Raw genomic sequence first — 21290 nt, forward strand, 5'->3', positions numbered from 1 at the left:
AGTCCAACATTAAGTGTAAATTGTAACTTATAAGTTGTGACTTGTAGTCTCGTTGAAATAAACACTAAAACGAAAAGAAATGTAAAAAAAAAACCGCAGAACCGGCCTGGAACCGGCAGTTCAAGCAAAAAACGTGCGGTTTTGAATCGCCTCGTGAACCGGCAGTTTTTTGAACCGGAATCGGAACTGCCGGGACCCTTGGCGGGCCGGTTCCAGTTCATGGGAATGATGAACCGTGAACCGGTGGTTCATGAACCGGAACCGGCGGTTTTCGACACGTGTGTATGCCTATGCATATGCATGGTCACTCCTAATCGAACCGTAACCGGAACCGGTATTTCAAATCAAACCGAAACCATTTTATCGGGTTACATAGTCCGGTCACTGGTCAAAAAGTTCCGAACAAAAAATCTGCCATTTCCAACAATTCAAGATAGGTTGCATGTGTGTCTTATCATATTACACGATCTAATCACAGGTCGGAAACTTTCGAAAAATCGGCAATTGACCGACAATTCAGGATACGTTACATTGCAGGCATAGGTGCATGCTTTTTAAACAAGCACATGCCTATAACCTCCTCTATAGTAGTACAATCATAAACAACCTCAATCGAGCAAAAATAGTCTAGATAATGGATTACATGTGTTATACAAAATTGATAAATTAAGAGATAGAAAGAGAAAATTGGTTGAGTAATTGTTAGTGGAAAATAAGGCTTGCCTCATTAGTAAAAGATAAATTTACTATAAATAGATAGAGACTAATTTTGGTGAATAGATTGAAAATGAAAAAAAACAAGATAATTTTTCGTAGATGGAGGTAGTGATATAGTAATAGTTAATACACACGTTTACATGCATCCCAACAAAAACCCATTTTCTACAACAAACTGACATGCTTCTAAGAATAAAATTTGATGATTGGCTGATGATAAAAAAAATAGAATAGAATAAAATAAAATAAAATAGAAATAAATAGCCACTCTCCTCCCTAAAATTAAGCCAAGAAAAGAGAATTTTCCTAATAAAACAAACATAAGAGCTTCTTAAATGTGAACTTGATTACTCTATAGTTCACAAAGGCTGCTCTTTATTTGGTAATGCTTTTCCTGCATCAAGGAGAAACTAAGTTAGGTATTTCGATATTATGTTTTATTTTACCAGTACATGTCACATGTATACTATCGAAAATGCATAAAATAGTCAAAATTAGTTTAGTACCTTGGAAATTAATGTATGGCATATCATGTCAGTTAACTGCTAGTTGCTCTTGCTCAGTATCAGCAACTCGTGATGGTGAATCATTCTCCATTTTCTTCATGTTTTGTTGGTAGTATACTTGCCTCAGCCTCTCAATTTCCCTCTTTAATGCTTCTTGATGAGCTACAATTGTAAAAATGAATAAATAACTAGGAAGATGAAAATAATACTCCCATGTCCCACTCGCATTTCTTATTTGGTACGAGATTTTATGTAATGTTGTTTGTGAATTAAGTAAAGCGAGAATAAAGTAGAGATAGATGTTTTCATTTTAAGAAATATAGTATGTCATTAGTGATAGATATTGCAAAAAGAAGAATGTACTATATTAGTTAGAGTGGGATGGGGGAGTATAAAATTTTTAGAATTATAACAAGAAACCAATTAGGTATGAATCTTGGAATATTTTAATTTTTTGATCAAATGAATCTTAGAAAAAGGTTGTGAACTTGTGAGAACACAATCATTTCATGGGTGTACGAAAAATAAATCTGTTTACGTTTATATGTTTATTAATATCAAGAAATTAATGTGCACCTATTAATTTGGTGGATATAAGTGCAAAGGGTTGGTGCTGTCACATTTATTATAGGCATATGCTAACAAATGTATCCACCAGAAACCAAATTATTGCAAGATTTTGGAATCTAGAGAAAATTTGTTACTGATTTTTTTTGGCAAAGAAAGGAAGATGAAAAAGGTACTGAATTTATCTTTTCTACTTTTCTGTATGATTGTTATTGTTTTCAATCTATAGTTGTGTAATTAATAATATTGATCAAGAAAGGAGATGGTATCCATCATGTGACTGTTCTCCCATGTTAAGGCTCTCTAGTTTCACATGCATGTGAAGATCTATCTTGCCTTAAAAGATACTCCCTATCAATCATACATTAATTTACAAATAGTTACTATGTAAGTGATAATAAAATTTTAAATATTTTATTTCATTGAATTATATATAGTTCAGTGTGAAATATTGGAACAATTACACTAGCTTTATCATTAAAAAAACATGTAAAACACCAGAAATTAAACTAAGCAAATTAGAAATAGCCCAACTTAAATTAAATAGTTTAGAGCTGCATTTTGACAAGCTAATTAACTGAAATGTAACATAAAATCTCATAATTAAACTCATGTGATGCATTCATGCATATAGATTTGGATTGAAATCATGTACTATCATAAAGGGTAAACAATTCATGTGTTTATCTTTTATATTTGTGATTAATTCTGTTATTATTTCCTAACACTATAATTAATCTATAGAGAAGTAACCATGACATAATATCATGAAACCAACTTTATTAGTACTCCATTTGCTAATAATATAAAGAGAAAACCCTAATTGGAAAAAGAAACTCACCATCTTTGAAAACTTTATCTTGAGCTAAAGCTGCGATTCTTTGCTTGAGAACACTGTTATCAACATTTAGTACGAGGCGTTGGTGGTCCAAGTAAGCTACTCGTGGTGATAACACTGATACTTCAGCCTAAATTAAATTCATCATTTCAATAAATATATATAGAAACAAATAAAATTACAGTGCAAAAACAATAAATTGATTGATTTTTAATTACTTGAAGAGAAGAAACGCTGCGCTCTAGCTCAGAAATGTAGTGCAATTTTCTCACTCGTGACCTCTGCGCAGATTGCCGGTTCGCCAAAATTCTGAAATTGTATTCAAAATCATAATGTTTATTAGTTTTATTTACATACATTATACATATAGATAGATACATGTATATACGTTGCAGTGTGTGAAAAATGGTGGTGAATAGTATACCTCTTGATCCGCTTTGGATCGGCGATCCTCTCGCCGGAATTATCCGTCGCGGCGGAGGTGTATAGGCCGTCGTCGTCCTCCTGCGGCTCGCTCTTCGGGTGAACCGCCCTTGGGTCCGACGACGGGCCGGGAGGCCCGTCGTCGTTGATGCTGTTGTGGTCGTCGGACGGGGACGAGGGGTTCGAGGCGCCTGGTTCCACGTCGTCGTTGAACATCGACATGAGCTGGTCTTCGTCGAGCCCCTCGAACCCGCCGTCCTTTCCGACGGCGGAGGAGTTCGACTTGAGGCACTCCTCCGCCATCGGGGCCTCCAGGAAGGCGATCGAGTCTCTCATCGACCGCCTGTGGGACCCGCGGCGGGCCGACGAGAAGTCGAGGAACTCGTCGATCCACGTCGGATTGTTGTTGTTGTGGTGGTTGCTGATTGACAATCCCCCCATTTTTTGGTGGGAGAAATCAGCCCAATTTGTGGTGATGGTGGGGATTTTTGGAGGTAATTGAGCCATGAGACTTAAAAACAATATTGCAAGGCTAAACTACAATATGTCAACATGAAGGGCTTATATATACACAAATCCCACACGCAAATAAAAAAGAAGAATGAAATAATTTTCTAACAATTTTATATAGCCATAGGAACATCATCATCACAATCACATCTCCATAATTCCATTATCTTTCACCAAAATTAAATAATTTTGTTTCTAAAAAATAAGAATTTCTTACTGTCTATGAGGGTGGGGTCACATGGGGGAAGATTAGGACAGCTATCTACAGCTTAGTGGGTGGGGGTAGGGGGATAGGTGAGGTGGGGTTGGGGGTTGAGTTGAGTTGAGTGAGAGTAGTTTATTAACTGAAAACTGAGTGGGAATCAGAAGCACGTGCCCTTGTGGCCTCCACTGTTTATTTCATCTTCTTACAATCATTGGTGGCCGTTGGATCTCTCTTCCATCAACATTCATTCCACCCATTCATTAGCCTCGGAACAATCTTGTCAACTTATTTTTTAAATCTCTTTTTGGAGAAATATTGATTAGTTAAAAGATGCAAGCGAATGGAATGAGAAACGAAATTTGTGGGTTGGGCACAATAATGGGAAAGGAGAAGTATTTTTGGAGGGATGAGCTGTGGAAAGTGAAGGGTATTAGAAAGGGATCATGCCTACCCATGTGAAATGTTTGCATGCCCAAAACCTCTCTCCCTTCTCTTCACTCTACTTTGTCTACAAACTATACCCACATGTAGGGGCATCACTATCTATATAGCTCTCTTCATAATATTTATTCTTAAAACAGTTATTTAAGGTGACATTTGTGCATAGTAATGAGCAATGGTATACAATAAATGAAACTCGTGGGATCGGACATAGTGAAAAAGATTGGGCCCAATATCAGAAAGGAGAAACGGTGCAGCAACCATCGCTCACTGACAGACTATGGATGACGGATTAAGAATGGAAGTGAACCACAAAAAATTGAATTTAATGGAGTTTTTCGACCCGTCTAGATCCAACAATTGTAATGAGTTATATTATGTTGTTATATAGCGAAAGAGAGGAGATTGATGGTTGGATGCTCGATGAGTTATTTAGATCCCGACTCGATTAGATTTTTATTGTAGCTTAGTTTTGTGAAATTCGTTCATGAAGTTAAGGTGGGATTTAACTTTATTAGTTGTGATAAAATAATAAATTTATAATAATTACTTTGTTTTTAAAAAAAATTGATAAATATTCTACCGGGAATCATAGAACCCAATTTATAGTAACGTGCTCACGACATACTACAATTATGCCATGGCAAAATAAAATAATATACCTACGCTGATAAAGGACATATATTCTCTCTATCAATGCCTATATTATATGCATGTTAAATCTTTTGTCTAATTTCACCCATTTATATAGTACTAGTAATTAAAATTTAAAAAATAATACTTTCATCATACGCATTAAATATATTATAGATATGACTTGCAATCAGGAAAATATGAATGTAATCAGATGCAAACTCTAGGAAAATATTAACAGATGACAAAATCATAGTAACAAAAAATGCCAACACAGTTTCAACGGTTGATGTTGTGTTAAAACTGTGTTGACATTTTTTATTGCTGTTATTTTGTCATCCGTTGATATTTTCTAACGGTCCAAATTAAAGTTTAGAGTTTGTACAATATTTATAGTTTGCATTTTATCACTACTCAACCAAGACAATAAGTATATAGTTCAACAAAGTCTAGTTACTAAGTATAATAGGTTTTAGATTAAAAAAAAAAACATAAACAAATAGTATTGCTCAGAAATAAGAATCAAGAAAGAAATTATTTGAATAGTAGCTCCATCTTGGCACTTGGTAGACAAAATTGATTTGTACTCCCAGAGTTCACGTTAAAATTTTGGGGGATAGATTCATCCCAATACTTTTTGGCAAATAAACATAATTTAAAGGCCCAGTGACCTTTGATCCTGACATTAACCACTCTACCACTAAGTCAACATACACCCCTCACATTCTAATTATATTCTTTGGTCCAGACATTAACCACTCTACCACTAGATCAACGTACATCCCTCACATTCTAATTATATTATAGTCACAATAAATACAATATGAAACTAAAACAAGATTGAGAATAAATAGTCCAACTGCATATGAAATTTAAACACGGAATAGAATGAAGAAATATATGCACAACTCAGCATAGATGAAGCATGAAATATGCACATAGGAGACACAACAAACTCACGGAAACAGAAAAATAGGGCAATCAGACATGATTTAAACAGAATTCGCACCAATATACGTGACACAACACAACACAACACAACACAACAAGACACAAGACGTATATTATGTAAGAGATCAGAAGCTAAACCTTATAACAAAGATTGCTTCCTCGAAATCCGCCTTGGCTTAAAAATGAAGATAGCTCCATCTGTTACAAGAAACTACATGTTAGCAATCGTGCTTGTGTGCATTCTGTGCGTTTGCTCAGATGCACGTCCAGAGAAGCCAACAGAGGAAGCAGCGGTCAAGAAGAAGAGATACAAAACCTGGCTGAAACAATACAAGAAAAAGTACAGGGGCAACAAAGAATGGAACATGCGATTTGGAATCTACCAATCTAATGTTAGGTTCATAGAATTCGTAAACGCACAGAATCTTTCTTACAAACTCACAGACAATCAGTTTGTAGACATGACTAACTTTGAGTTCCAGACCACCTACTTGGGTTACAAGAGCCGTGAGCGCCCAAGTAATCAGCAGCATAGCTACGAAGTTGGTAACTACCCAATACCATCTAGCAGAGAATGAAGAAAGAAAGGCGCTGTGACTAAAGTGAAGAATCAAGGCGCATGCGGTACAAATCTCGCTTTCTTTATTTAACCTGTCCGTTTATGAGATGCAGTTTCTAAAATAAAGCAATCACCATGCTATCTCAAAGTACATGCATTGAAAATCCTTCATGACAAGCAGTTGCTGGGCATTTTCAACACTAGGAGCAGTAGAAGGACTCAACAAAATCAAAACGTGGAATTTGATATCATTGTCCCCCCAAGAGATTCTCGACTGTAATTTGGGCATTGGTGATCAAGGTTGTCGTAGTGGTTGCATGGAAAAAGTATATGAATTCGCAGTGCTGAATGGTGGCATAAGTTCAGAAGAAGATTGCCCATATAAAGGGAAACAGAGCATGTGTAACCCAATCACAGCAAGAAAGATAGCAGCAAGGATAACCGGCTATGTTCGTATACCTGAAAGGAATGAGTCGGCCATACGAGCTGCAGTAGCTCGTCAACCAATAGCAGTAGCCATTGATGCCAGCGCACCCGAGCTTCAGCTGTACTCTAGTGGAATATTCACCGGATCCTGCGGAAAAAAGCTTAACCATGGGGTTTTGGTAGTGGGCTATGGCATAGAAAATGGTGTGAAATATTGGATTGTGAAGAAATCATGGGGAACTGGTTGGGGTGACAAAGGATATATCAAAACGAGCCGTGGGACTTCTGACAAGAGTGGTATTTGTGGCATTTCCATGGAAGCTAGCTACCCCGTCAAAAATATCTGAGGCAGCCAGCCGTGTCGGTTGTCGGGTACTCATAAATTGAGTCAATATCAATTTAAATAGATATACAAGCGAAGTTAATGGGTAGAAATAGCCATAATAATAGTAGTCTTATAAGAATTATATGTTTATTCCTAAATTTATTCAAACAATATTCAAAATGTAATCTCTGTGTCTGGCTATGAATATAAGTTAATGTTTTACTGCATAGAAGCTTTTCCATATTTCTGCATTTAAGTCATAAACCTCTAGCACCCTTTTGAATTTAATCAAACACAATCATTATAGTATATGTTGATTTATCAAGGGCGTTAACTAATTACATTCACATTTCTAAACTTCTCAACAAAAAATGCATAGATTGGCAGGTAACATGCACAAAACTGGACTTTGAATAATTAACTGCTTGTGGTTTAGTATTATACACACTCCTCGTTTTTCAACAAGACTACGACCTCAGATAGTTTTCCTAATCTGTTTGATAAAATTAATTATATCTGAACACAGAGTACCTGTAACTGATAAGACAATATAGTTAATCCTATGACAGAGAGAATGCGAGTAACAAAACCTTTTCATATAATAGTCACTGAGGCCTCCAATCCGCTCTTCAACGTCTCGAATAGCAATGGTCTTGAAATGGCTCTTTGACAGCTGGATTCACTCCACACCTTATGTTGGCAAAATGTTCCATCTTCCATCCATCACTCCCAAGAAGTAACGTGTAATGGCAGCAATTACTTCCTCTGACATCAAATTGTAGGGGTCATAGCACCAAAATCTTCATCACCGTGCCATTCTCTACAATTATTAAGTTATGTATCATCAGTTCAATGGGAAAAGAAACATATAGAAGAAATAGAGATTGAACAAGAACGTAGGTGTCAAACTAATGAATTTGAAAGAGGGTTAAGGCATACCATGATGAAGATGTATATATCAAGGACACATCTGTCACCGGAAATGTCTTCTTCTGGGCTTGTGGTGCCGATAAAGACAAAATGCCAGGACAAAAATAAGAAGACCCACCTGGAGGTAGACCATGGACTTCAAGCCTAGGAAAACAACTGATTGGTTACTCTTATGGAAGGGTGAACTCAAAGAATCATAAAGTAATTTGATACGTGGAGAAATACCTTTTTTAAGTTTCTGTGATGAGTCCTCCATCTTATTTCCAGGTTTGGTTTTTCTTGAGTTAATAAAATCCAGTTCCTGATTACTTTCTAAGTCATAATTTATTTTCTGATATGCAATATTCCCACCCATGACGCAATTGTTAGGACAAATGACAGTTCCATCATATTCGTCACTTCCATCACAGCAGTCTGTATGCATGAGTTACCGCAAGCAAATTAGATGTTGAACAATATGCTGTAGAAAGTAAACCTGACATATAAACTTCAATCTGTAACATGCAGGCATAACATCTTTCATTTCAAGATCTAGAGATTCTTTTCTCCAAAAAAAAGATCCACGAGCCCAAGAAGCAATTACTACCATGCTATATGCCACAATTTTAGAATTACAAAAGCCCAGGTGAGCTGACCATGAATCATTAGCCAACAGTAATTAAACTATGTATGCATAATTACTAATTTACAGAATGATGAATCATCAATTCAAAATTCAGCTCTTTTATGTTCTAATGCATAAACCGTTTCCCTGGTCAAATTCACATGTCTAAAGTCTATACAGTCAGACTCCACCCATGAGAATTATGCAATACCTGGAAAATCCACAGTCTACTATAGAAATTAGAAATAACTGTCATATGATTCTTTAAGCATTTTTCCTTTACAATTTTTTTTTTAATGGACAGCTACAGTAATAGCAATTACATGATTCAGCTACACATATACGCAAGTCAGCCAACCATACTATGAAACCATAAGACACTGAAGTGCAAAAGAATAGTTCAACTCACCACAAATCTGATCATTCACTCGAGAAGAAAACAAGAATCTGGGTGTACTGCCTGTATTTTTGCAGTAGAATTTGCTAGCTGGACATGCAGAAGTTCCTACATGACAAAGACATAAATCTCCAAAACTATGAAACTGCATATAACTTCATTCTAGTACTAAATTCAAATGATATCTATTAGTGGAGAAGCTAAATCTCCAAAACTATGAAACTGCATATAACCAAAAACTTCTTCATCTGTGGGTTCATTAAAGATCATCTACCTTCAAAGCTCCTACATGGTTACTATAGTTACTATAATGTCCCCTGCTTCTCTCCCTCTCTCTTATTTCATAGCCTTTAGATAGTATTACTTCTATTTTCATTTCTCCAAGTGAAACTGCTTACAAGATTATGAATGTCCCTTGCGGCGAGACTTCATCGACTAGTCAAACGCATGATTTTCAGGTCAAATATTGATGGTCGCCAACACACTAAGAAAAATGTAGAGACCTGAAACTGCAATTCTTACTGTTCCTTACATACTATCCTATAAATATAACTTAGCATTGAATACATTTTATTCTTATTCATACAGACTCTCTTTATTTATAGTACGGTTTAGCCACCAACAATTCAAATAAAAGTACTGTAAACAACAGCTGGAGCAAGTAATGAATCCCTACTTAACATAAAAGTAGGAATTCGGTCGACATTCCTAAATTACAATGCGTAATCGGCTATAATTCATCACAAAACAATTTAATCCAATTCTCTTTACATTTAATTGAAAGAGTTGCAACTGATAATTATTTCTACCTACTCTCCTCCAGCGATTGACTAACAATTATAGAGCCTGTCCTTGAAGACTGAATCGAACAAAATAAATTACTCATATGATAGAATCAGTAATATACCGGGTTCATCAGTGCCATCAGCGCAATCGCAGAAATCGTCGTTGAGACGATCTCTGGTGAAGGATTTAGATCCGTCTTTGCATTTGATCAGCTCCGCGTCGTAGTACTTGACATCTGTAGCGATCCAACACATACAGTATTTCACAGTTCAATAAAACCTTGTCTAGAGAGAGAGAAAGAGAGTTGACCTAGAGGTTGGACTCCGGTGAGTGGGCGAGAAGGAGAGGAATAGGAGTGGTGGAAGTGGAGAGAAACGAACAAACAAGTGATGAGAGCGAGACCATTCGCCATTTTCGCCTGCATTTCCCACCACAATCGCGGGAAAATCGGGTTTATGGGGGAGTTTACACTAAATATTACGTAAATGTACCCATTTTGTTATCTATTCCACAAATGGGAAAAACGCCAACCACATTGGCGTTTCTATTAGTAAAAACGCCAACCTCATTGGCGTGTTTTAAGGTAAATACGCCAACGATGATGGCGTTTTATACTTGTGCCGTATTTTGGGTGTATGCTCGCGGATTGTAATTACGATTAAACACGCCAACTTGGTTGGCGTGTATAAATAAAAAAACGCATTTGTAAATGGCGTGTTTTCTTTGTTGAAACGCCGAACATATTGACGTTTTGTAAAAGACGCCAACCGGAGTGGCGTATTTACTTAATCATGAAAAACGCCATTCTGAGTGGCGTGTTTAATCAGACTGATATACCAGGCGTTCCTCCCCCAAATCGCGAAAACCTCACAACACACAGCCTTCGCGATTTCTCCAGCTGCGCGCCTTCTCTCCGTGATTTCGGCCTACATTCATCAATCGGTGCTATTCTCCCCCAAATTCATCTATTTTATTCGGTTAGTATGCTTACCTTTTACATAATTATAGTAATTGGTGGATAGCTAGGGTTTGTAATGGGTTGTGAATTGAGTAGAAATATTATGCATTTTGGATTGGTTGAATGATATTATTGTTGATTATTATGTTGGATTGTGTTGGGTTTAAGTTAATTTGTGTATAAATTTGATTATAAGCCTAAACCCTAGGGTTTTTATAGCTAAAAAATTGGGCAAATTGTTTTGATTTATGTGGGTTTTGGTTGATTAGTTTAGATTGTTAAATTTGTTTAGGTTAGGCAAAATTGAAATTGGTAGGTTGGGCGAATTGTTAATTGAAATTGTTAATTTTGTGTAGGTGAATTGGTTTATGATTTTGAATGTGCAATGTTGTGTAACTTGCTTATTTGATGTTGGTGTTCAATTTTGTGATATTGGATTAAATTGTATCTAATTATTGAAATGGTTTATGGTTGGTTATTGTTGAATTTGGTTTATGAAATTGGATTAAATGTTATGGTTGGTTATTGTTGAATTTGAATTATGTAGGTAAATTATGGCATCATCTTCAACCTCTCGTCGTCGGCTTGCATGTGGTCCTGCGGATCCATCTGTATTATATTTTCAGAGACAACACGTCTCTAACAACATATGGGCAGGAGTTCCATCCGAAGATGTACGCTGCCGACGATTTGAAGGAAAAATTTGGGATGTTCCCATCCAGCAACATGTCTTGACAATAGTGGACCAGATGGGGTTTGGGGGTATGTTAAGGTGTGGTAAACCAAAAGAAATTGACCACCATCTTATCACAGCTCTGATTGAACGTTGGAGGCCAGAGACTCACACGTTTCACTTTCCAGTCGGTGAAGCGACTGTGACACTGGAAGACGTGGAGGTCTTATGGGGCCTGAAAGTTGATGGAGAGGCTCTGACAACTTACATCCCCCCGACGGACGCGGGATATTGGACGGACAGGTGTATGGATTTTCTAGGATTCATACCGGAAGCATCCGAGTTGAAGGAAATGGCTTTTAAGCAGACGAGCTTATCGCGCCAATTGAGGATTGAGCTGTCTAATGACCACGAACACTACATATATGCTCAGCGGGCTCGTATCTATTGTCTGCTATTACTTGGTGGTCTGATGATCCCCAACGCCACCGGAAATAAAATTCCGTTCTTCTACCTACACTTTTTCATGGATATAGAACGGTGTTCTACATATAGCTGGGGTGGGGCGACGCTTGCTTGCTTGTACCACAATTTGTGTGAAGCGGCCGTTGGTCAGAGGACGGATGTAGGGGGAGCCTTAACTCTATTACAACTTTGGGCTTGGGAGAGAATCCCAAATATTAGACCGAGGATGCTAGATCCCGTGCATACAGACTATCTACCATGTGCAAGAGCGTAAGTTGTTCATTAATTGCGTTTTTAAACTTAATGTTCATCAATTTTCGTGTTCTTCGCTCATAATTTAAATTTTTTAGATGGAATGGCCCGGCGTCATATGTAAAAGCACCCGGACATTGTGTTGAAAATTTCCGAGATCAGTTCTCCATGATGCATCCTAATCAGGTACTTCATATATTTATAAAATGTTTTTGGTTTTTTGTTTTTTGTTTTTATGGAAATTATTTTGAAAAATTTGTATCACATGTAGTTTATTTGGAGGCCTTATCTCCACCGGGAGTTGCCGGAAAGTTGTGATGCCGGTCGTCCTATATGGATGTCGATCACAACGCTTATTTGTTGGAATCTGGCTGAGCCACACCTGCCACACCGAGTGTTGCGCCAATTCGGGATTGTCCAACCGTATATCCCGGATCTCCCCCGGTTCCACGGTTCTGATTTTTTGAAACAGGATCGCCGTGGAAAAGCTGGTCGGAATTGGGTTCAATGGCACGCCAATTATATACAGGAGTGGGACAACAGACACTTTACGATATGGACTGATCTGGAGGACAGTACTGAGCCTGTTGCAACGGAAGAATATATGAATTGGTTTCGCCAGATCACTGTGGTGTATTTAACCAAACCCGGCGTGCATGCTGAAGAGGGATTCCACGAAACCGCATCTTCTCATAACTTTACGGTACATTATTCATACTTAACTAAACCCTGATTACTTATTCAAATTCATATTATGATATGTACTTAACTTTGAAAAATTGTAGGTGGAGACGCTTCACAAAATACGTCACTATCTAAGTGGCCGAGCTGCGACAGGACATTTCTGTCCGGATATGGAAACCATTTCGAGGATGGTTGAAGAAGGACTGCAGATATCCGGGGAGCCTCAGCTGATGGACTACCCTCCTTCGCAGCGCTCTGCAATGGACGTGGACGTACCCATAAGGCAAAAGGCAAAACGACGAACCAAGCAGAAAACCGTCCGCGGAGAGTCGTCATCTCAGTTCGTACACGACTCCGATGACGATTTTGAGGACCCACCTCCACCGAGCTCTGCACTTCGAGGCCGTCATTCTATTAGCCATACCGGTGGTACCGGAGAAGATATTGGCCTCAGTGATGTCCCCGCTTCTCCACCGCGGTCGTCTGTGCAGGAGGATCTTGAGAACGCTGTTGTTCAAGATACTCCTCCCTCAAGGATCCCTAGATCTACATCTACTATTGGGAAGGGGATACGGCGTCTGTTTATGCGGAAACGTCGTGACGATTGAACTAATTTGAACTCTTGATATTACTGTAATTTGATATTGATGTTTTTTCATTTGATTTGAACTCATTGATTTTAAGTCTTTATGATTAATTATTTGGATGTCTGAATTATTATTTCCTAGTAGAAATGAAAATGAAAACAGGCAAATAAAGAGATATTGGCGTTTTTGTGAATGTAAGTCTTTGTGAAAAACGCCAATGCTATTGGCGTTTTTAAGTTAGTTTATATTTTGCCCGTTTTGTCTACGACGAATGCGGACATTCTGAACAAACACGCCATTCCCGTTGGCGTTTTTAATAAGACGCCATTCCCGTTGGCGTGTTATTTAAAAACGCCATTCCCGTTGGCGTTTTTAAGTTAGTTTATATTTTGCCCGTTTTGTCTACGACGAATGCGGACATTCTGAACAAACACGCCATTCCCGTTGGCGTTTTTAATAAGACGCCATTGCCGTTGGCGTGTTATTTAAAAACGCCAACGCCATTGGAGTTTTTAAGTTAGTTTTTTCGTTGCTCGTTTTTTCTACGCCGAAAGCGGACATTCTGAACAAACACGCCAGTCCCGTTGGCGTGTTTCAGTAATAACACGCCATTCACGTTGGCGTTTTAAAGTGAAAAGACGCCAATTAAGTAGGCGTCTCTTCAAACACGCCACTCACATCGGCGTGTCCTATAAAAAAACGCTCCCACAGCTAAGAGTTTTTAATCATTTCATCATTATTCAATATATAAGTACATACAAATATTACCCTATACATTAGTCCAAATCTTGCTAAATACAGAAATCCAATATTACACAATGCATACGTTCAATTGTCTCGCCTTTTCCGCGTAAAAAAGCTACGGATCCCCTTCCCGATTCTGGCGGTTGAGAGTCTAGACGGAGGAGTCTCTCGCACAACGACATTCTCTAAATCAACCCCAAAATATTCGTCTCGCACAGAAGACCGAGGTGGAGAATGTGGGACATCACTGAGACCGATGTGTTCGCCTGTACCACCAGTGTGGCTGACAGAGTGACGACCTCGAACTGCAGATCTTGGTGGAGGTGGAGGCATAAAATCGTGATCGACATCATCAGTGTGACTGACAGAATGACGACCTCGAACTGCATATCTTGGTGGAGGTGGAGGCAAAGAATCGTCAGCGGCATCATCTATCAACTGAGTATCCATCCTTGGTGGAGGTGGATGCAAAAAATCGTCAGCGGCATCATCTACCAACTGAGTATCCATCCTTGAATGAGCATTCGGGCAGTTGCGCCTGTCGTGACCTGGTTGACGGCAATGTTTACATCGGCGTCGGGCTCGTGGCTGGTCAGCTTCACGGACATCCATCTGATTAGGAATCCTAGTAGTACGGTATCGACCGCGACTTTTAGGCATTAACTGAGCTCGTGAACATTGCAAAGTCCATTCAGGCACGGCCCAATAATCTTGGTGTCTGGGTGGATTGAACACCGTAGAATATTGGTGTACCCAAACACTTGTGCGGTATACGGGATCAACAAGCGACAGCATGTTGTCGTTTCTAAAACGCGCAACTGCCGCTGCATGTGAACATGGAAGTCTCCACATCTGCCACTTTTGACATTTGCAGTGCGAGTCCAAGTACTTTACCTTCCACTTATTAGCGCCCTTTCCACCAATTCGACGCTTTGTTCGAACCACATAATGCCCTGCAATTGTGTTGGGTGCTCTCACATTATGCAATTGACCTTTTGCATCATTTTTGCACACCTTTTCATGCGCCCACGGGGTAAGTGGTGTGGCACACTGTGTTGATGCAATTGACCGGTCATTGAACCATTCTATTGTCCTCCAGAATATCATATCAATGCAAGCTTTAATTGGGAGTTGTCTTGCGCCTCTCAACACATTGTTGTAAGATTCCACCATATTAGTGGAAACCTCACCCCATCTTTTGTGTTTGTCATACGCCAGATTCCATTTTTCTAACTCCACGGCATCAAGGTACTGCAAAGCCTCGTTGTTGACGTTTCGAAGTAAACGACGTCTGATCTTAAACTTGCGCTTCTTGGTAGCAATACCAATTTTCCAAACAAGTCTTTTGACCATGATACCTTTGTGATTCTGCAAAACATTCTTTCTAACATGTACCAAGCAAAATCTGTGATGACCCACATTGGGTTCTTCTTTCCATATGGGAGAATTCATTGCATCTATGATTCCCACATGCCTATCAGATATGACACATATTTCATGCTTTGCTACATGAAGTCTAATGCGTTCCATAAACCAATTCCAACTTTCTTTGGTTTCCTCATCAACAATGGCATATGCAACAGGCAAACATTTCTTATTAGCATCAAATCCAACGGCAATAAGAATTTTACCTCGACATCGTCCACGTAGATGAGTTCCATCAACCGTTAAAACTGGTTTGCATAGTTGAAAAGCCTCCACAGCTGGTCCAAAAGCCCAGAATACGTACTTGAATACCTTGTTCATACCATTGCTTAATATGTCATCGTGCATCCATTCCACAATTGTGCCAGGATTTTGTCTTTGCACTTCATTCAAATAAGCTGGTAAAACTTTGAACGACCACTCCCATCCACCGTATACAAGCTCAATCGCTGTCCTCCGAGCATACCATGCTTTCTTGTAACTAACTTTGACATGAAATCTATTTTCAATATCCGCCACAATTGCTTTTACCTTGTAGCAAGGATCGTTTTCTATCTGATGGCGAACACTCAACGCTATCATACCCGACGAAAGATTAGCGTGACCATTATAGTTACGATCCCCCATGCAAGTATGAGCAGTGCTGAACACTCTAATTTGCCAGTGTTCATCATGCTTCCTCAGTGTTGCTCGACACTCCCACAAACATGGCGGTAAGGACTTATCTTTCGGATTTCCCTGTGGCCACTTACAAACTGCATGCCATCTCTTTCCTTTACTTTCAACAACTGTATATTGTCGGATTTTTTCCAAATGCCAATGAGTCACAGCTGCCTTCAATTCCAACTTCGTTCTAAATTTAGTATGCAAACCGACATTGGTAGGATCCTTTTCACTCCAATAATGCATACTGGGATCATCACGCTCAAAGTTTTTGGGATCAAAACTATCATATGGACCTGGTAAGGTGCGAAAGTAGTTGATTCCAGGCTGTGGGAACTGTGGAACTACTCTTCCTCCAACTGCCCTTCCACCAACTGATGTTTCTCCAACTGCTGTTTCTCCAAGTGGAATGGATGGTCTTGAAGCAACAAATTGTTCATCATCCGACGGATCACCATCTGAGTCTGTACTAACCGTGTCGGAATCTTCAGAATTATAAGGTGATTGTGGATCAAGAAAGTCGGCTTTATCAGGACCTATTATGTCCTCCACCACATCACAATTGTCACGATCCCCTAAATGCACGCCTCCAGCTTCAAAATCTTGTGTTGCAGCTAAATATGGTTCTTCGGCTCTCGTAGACGTACCAACATCAAAATCTTGTGTTGCAGCAAAATATGGTTCTTGGGCTCTCGTTGACGTACCAGCATCATAACTTATGACATGATGACTATGATGTTGAGTAATTGCCGAATACTCAACATATAATTCAATTACACCTCCAATAACCATACTCTCACTAAACATTAGTTGCATGCATACTTCTTCTAGTTGAACACCTATAAACGTGACTCCGGATCCAAAGCATATAGTACGTTTCCATATTATTTGAATATTGTTTTCATATATGCTTATCCCCATCCTTTCACAAATTTTTTCCACAAGGTCATCGTACGAAATTGTTTCATCCAACATAATGAATCCTTTAGCAAAAGGAGGATCATACGAAATAACTGCTCCGGGAATTATCTTTCCACCCCAATATAAATTGACACACCACGTCATACTATCTGCAATAATGTAAAACACAAATAAATATGTATTATTTTTACATTCATCATTATGTAGAGTCAACCAAAAAATTGACAAAATAATTCTATTAAATACACTACAATATGTATTATCATAACAATCCATAAAATATACTATAACATATAATAGCATAACAATTGGTCAAAATATTTCCATTAAAATATATACTATCATAATAATCCATCAAAATATTAGTGTACCCATAATAATTGGTCAAACTATTATATTAATTACACTACAATATATATTATCACAACAATCAATCAAATATTGGAAGACTAATGTTTAGAAGAATGAGTCTAAAATTTGATATACTAACCGATTAGAAGGACTAATGGTTGAAAGAATTAGCCAAATTCAAAATATCCACGCTTAAATCCACCACCGGGTCGACCCGAGCGAAAGGTTTTTATGCGTTTGGGAAGGGTTTTCGCGTTTTGGGGAGGGAAAGTGTTTAGGGTCGCGATGTTGGGGGAGATCTGATAAGGATATGGTTCAACAGAAACACGCCGCTCAAATTGGCATTTTTAAGCATAACACGCCAACCTCAGTGGCGTTTTTATTAATTAAACACGCCAACTACATTGGCGTTTTACCTGGTATACACGCCAACTTCATTGGCGTTTTTTCCCGTCGCTGTATTTGGCGAAAATACACCTCCAATACGACGCGAAGATAAACGCCAATGAGGTTGGCGTTTTTACTAATAGAAACGCCAATGTGGTTGGCGTTTTTCCCATTTTTGGAATAGATAACAAAATGGGTACATTTACGTAATCTTTAGTGTAAAGTGCCCCATAAACCCGATTTTCCCCCACAATCGCCTTATTTCACGATGAAATCACGTCAAATGCTATTTCAATTCATGGATTGTATATTTAAAATTTAATAATAATTCAATCTTAAAATTTGTTTGATTTCATATTTTCACCATTTACATAAATCCAAATTATTCAAAATTTATTTTCTCTCATACACAAGAGTCAATTCGACTGACATCTCAAATAGAAAAAAGATTTATAAATTTGGACAAAATGTCAAAATACTAGTATAAAATTTTATGAAATTATAATCTGTCTTGCAACTTTATTTAACCAAAGAAATCAGAAAATTTGAATTATTTGCTAGTATATGTATATCCCACAGACAAAAACATCTAGTCGCTTATATGTAATATATTGTTAATGTTTTTAAAAGATAATGTTTCTAGACCTTTTCTATAGTAATAAATTTACAAGGGCCTACGAAAAGTTCATAAACAAATAAAACAAAAGGAGACAAAATCTATGATAAAGGGCAATGGAATAAATGGAACCGGTAGGAAGATAGATTATTTTATAAAAAGGTGACCATCATGATTCTTTTACACAATTATGAATTATTTCACTGAATCTGAAAATGACCTTTCATATAAAAAAAGAAGAAGAAAGAGTGGCAATGGGAGCCATTGCAGATAAAGTTGCATTTTGGCTGTAATATTCATTTTATGGTAGGTGATTATGTATTAAACAGTCGTGGCCAATTAATGACATCTTCATACACAGTGACTTACTAATAGAGTTATTAATGTCTGATTGACAAAGGTCTTGGATTCAAATCCAACATAATGCGATCTTTAATTTGTTTTTTCCTTAAAAAATGGCAAATTGGCAAAAACCATAAATTTTAATCAAATTCTAGTTCATCTCATATCTTAAAAAAACAGTTGTAATAACCATGAAATTCGTCATTTTTCTCAAATTTTTATTAGGTTTAATTTGGATAAAATTGTTTCTAAGGTGACATTGAAAAAATTATATGAGAACAAGATTTTTCTCAAGAGAATATATCATATAGAAAATTGTTGGTTCAAAGTAGAAAGTCAGTGTCAAAGTACCTAGAATATATACACTTAAAACAGATACTTAAAAATTGTTGATTCTAATTAATGTGTTTAAACTCACAAGTCACACTGTCACACCAACCATATTACATTTGTATAATCAATCGTACACGAGGCAGAAGCTACAAAACACTCATATGACTCAACCAACCCCATACAATTTCTAAATTAATTGGTGTACTCCAAAATTTCTTTTTAATCTCCTCCCAAAATATACTGGAGGCGACAAAGTGATTAGTGAGCCATGCAAAGTTAACCTCGTTTGATTAAATAATACTCCCTCCGTCCCGTGCTACTCGCACGTTTGCTTTTCGGCTCGTCACAAAGTCCTTACACTATTTATAATTTAAGTTAGAATTAATGCATTTAATTAATATGTTAGTTTAAGTTAAGAGCTCTTTTATTAAGTAATGTCTCATTACACCTAAAATTCTTTTTAATTACATAAAAAAATCAATCCCAAATTTACGGCCTAAAATGAAAAGTGCGAGTAGCATGGGACGGAGGGAGTAACATTCTAGGCCCGGCTTTTTTGTCTGCTAAAAAGTATCTATACATTTTGTCCAAAATTGTTTGATTTTGAGGAGAAAGTAAAGGAAAAAAGTGAGTGAAATGTAAGAGCATCTCCAGTGGGCGGACATCCCACTCGGACATCCACTAGGACATCCCAAAAACACCTCCTGCCACGTCACTAGGACATCCCACCCCACTGCCACATCACTAGGACATCCCATGCATATCCGCCCTTCCCATCGCCCTTCCCACTAGGACATCCCGCAATAAAAAAATCATAAATTCACAAATAAAACAATTTACGTTTACGGAAATAAAATTTGACCGAGAATACGAACGGGAAAAATTAACAACTTTATCGGAAAAAACATACATGATTCGAAAAAAAAATTACACACTAATAAAAAAAAATTCATACATTATCACGTCAACCCCTCCGAGTCCAAACCCCTTCGATAATATCCTGCTGAAGTCGAATATGGGCATCTGTTTGCCGCATGTCGGCAAATGCACGCAGCCGCTCGACCTCTCCATGAGGTACCCCCATATTCACATTCGCGGTGGCCACGCCGTGACTTGGACCTGCACCCGTATCATCTTCATTGGTCCACTGAGTCAGTTCCGCAGCTTCATTTTCGACAATCATGTTGTGCATTATGATACATGCGTACATGACATCGCCGATGTTGGGAATATACCACTGCCGTGCAGGACCCTTCACTACCGCCCACCGACTCTGGAGCACACCAAATGCCCGCTCCACATCCTTGCGCGCTGCTTCCTGACGGCTCGCAAAGTATGTCTTCTTTTGTCCGATCGCATGCTTGATTGACTTCACAAAGACGGGCCAGTTTGGGTATATCCCATCTGCCAAATAGTACCCCATATTATGCTGGTTGCCGTTGGCGATGAAATTGATGGCGGGACCAACGCCATTGCACTGATCGTTGAACAGGGGCGACGACTGGAGAACGTTGATGTCGTTGTTGGACCCGGCGACTCCAAAATAAGCATGCCATATCTACAACCGGTAGTCAGCTACAGCTTCAAGGATCATCGTGGGATGCTTGGCTTTGAAGCCGGTAGTGTACATCCCCTTCCAGGCGGCGGGGCAGTTCTTCCACTCCCAGTGCATACAATCTATGCTGCCCAACATCCCAGGGAACCCGTGCACCGACCCATGCATATCTATCAGCATCTGGCAGTCTTCGGGGCTCGGACTCCGAAGATACCGCTCCCCGAATATCGCTCTCACGCCCGCGCAAAAATTCTGCAGACACTCGACTGCTGTCGACTCGCCAATGTGGAGGTACTCGTCGAACATGTCGGCCGCGCCTCCATACGCCAGTTGTCTGATTGCGACAGTGCACTTCTGCAAGGGCGTGAGTCCGGGTTTGCCAGCTGCATCCTCTCTGATCCTAAAAAACAGGTATCTACTCTCTAAAGCACCCACGATGTGCAGAAACAGCGGACGATGCATCCTAAAGCGTCGCCGGAATAAGGCTTCCCCAAAACGCGGTTGCGGAGCGAAGTA

The 21290-nt window shown here is 38.6% G+C and overlaps 3 protein-coding genes across 3 annotated transcripts; 1 reads left to right on the forward strand and 2 right to left on the reverse strand.

Moving 5' to 3' along the window:
- Positions 1-788: 788 nt before the first annotated feature.
- On the reverse strand, positions 789-10253 carry LOC121744505 (basic leucine zipper 61-like). The gene is made up of 10 exons (XM_042138058.1): positions 9940-10253; positions 9045-9140; positions 8257-8445; positions 8041-8175; positions 7692-7921; positions 3053-5989; positions 2847-2937; positions 2632-2758; positions 1224-1385; positions 789-1111 (listed from the first exon to the last, which is right to left on the reverse strand). The coding sequence occupies exons 6-9, from the start codon at positions 3556-3558 to the stop codon at positions 1252-1254; spliced, it is 858 nt and encodes a 285-aa protein (XP_041993992.1). The 5' UTR covers positions 3559-5989; positions 7692-7921; positions 8041-8175; positions 8257-8445; positions 9045-9140; positions 9940-10253; the 3' UTR covers positions 789-1111; positions 1224-1251.
- On the forward strand, positions 5982-7697 carry LOC121744506 (cysteine proteinase COT44-like). Its single transcript, XM_042138059.1, has one exon. The coding sequence runs from the start codon at positions 6521-6523 to the stop codon at positions 7121-7123; it is 603 nt and encodes a 200-aa protein (XP_041993993.1). The 5' UTR covers positions 5982-6520; the 3' UTR covers positions 7124-7697.
- On the reverse strand, positions 7793-10230 carry LOC121746118 (glucosidase 2 subunit beta-like). Its single transcript, XM_042140035.1, has 5 exons — positions 10203-10230; positions 9940-10053; positions 9045-9140; positions 8257-8445; positions 7793-7866 (listed from the first exon to the last, which is right to left on the reverse strand). The coding sequence occupies exons 1-5, from the start codon at positions 10228-10230 to the stop codon at positions 7793-7795; spliced, it is 501 nt and encodes a 166-aa protein (XP_041995969.1).
- Positions 10254-21290: the final 11037 nt, after the last annotated feature.

Source organism: Salvia splendens, chromosome 8, assembly GCF_004379255.2.
Source record: "Salvia splendens isolate huo1 chromosome 8, SspV2, whole genome shotgun sequence".
In the NCBI taxonomy this organism is placed as follows: Eukaryota; Viridiplantae; Streptophyta; class Magnoliopsida; order Lamiales; family Lamiaceae; genus Salvia; species Salvia splendens.

Excerpts from the sequence above, each read along its gene's own strand:
- LOC121744505 (XM_042138058.1), bottom strand. The coding sequence starts at position 3,558 with ATGGCTCAATTACCTCCAAAAATCCCCACCATCACCACAAATTGGGCT. Across the intron at positions 2,938-3,052 it reads GATCCAAAGCGGATCAAGAG|AATTTTGGCGAACCGGCAAT; the intron begins GTATACTATTCA and ends ATACAATTTCAG. Across the intron at positions 1,386-2,631 it reads AGATAAAGTTTTCAAAGATG|CTCATCAAGAAGCATTAAAG; the intron begins GTGAGTTTCTTT and ends TTACAATTGTAG.
- LOC121746118 (XM_042140035.1), bottom strand. The coding sequence starts at position 10,230 with ATGGCGAATGGTCTCGCTCTCATCACTT. Across the intron at positions 9,141-9,939 it reads TGATGGCACTGATGAACCCG|GAACTTCTGCATGTCCAGCT; the intron begins GTATATTACTGA and ends TTTGTCATGTAG. Across the intron at positions 8,446-9,044 it reads AGTGAATGATCAGATTTGTG|ACTGCTGTGATGGAAGTGAC; the intron begins GTGAGTTGAACT and ends TCATGCATACAG.
- LOC121744506 (XM_042138059.1), top strand. The coding sequence starts at position 6,521 with ATGACAAGCAGTTGCTGGGCATTTTCAACACTAGGAGCAGTAGAAGGA.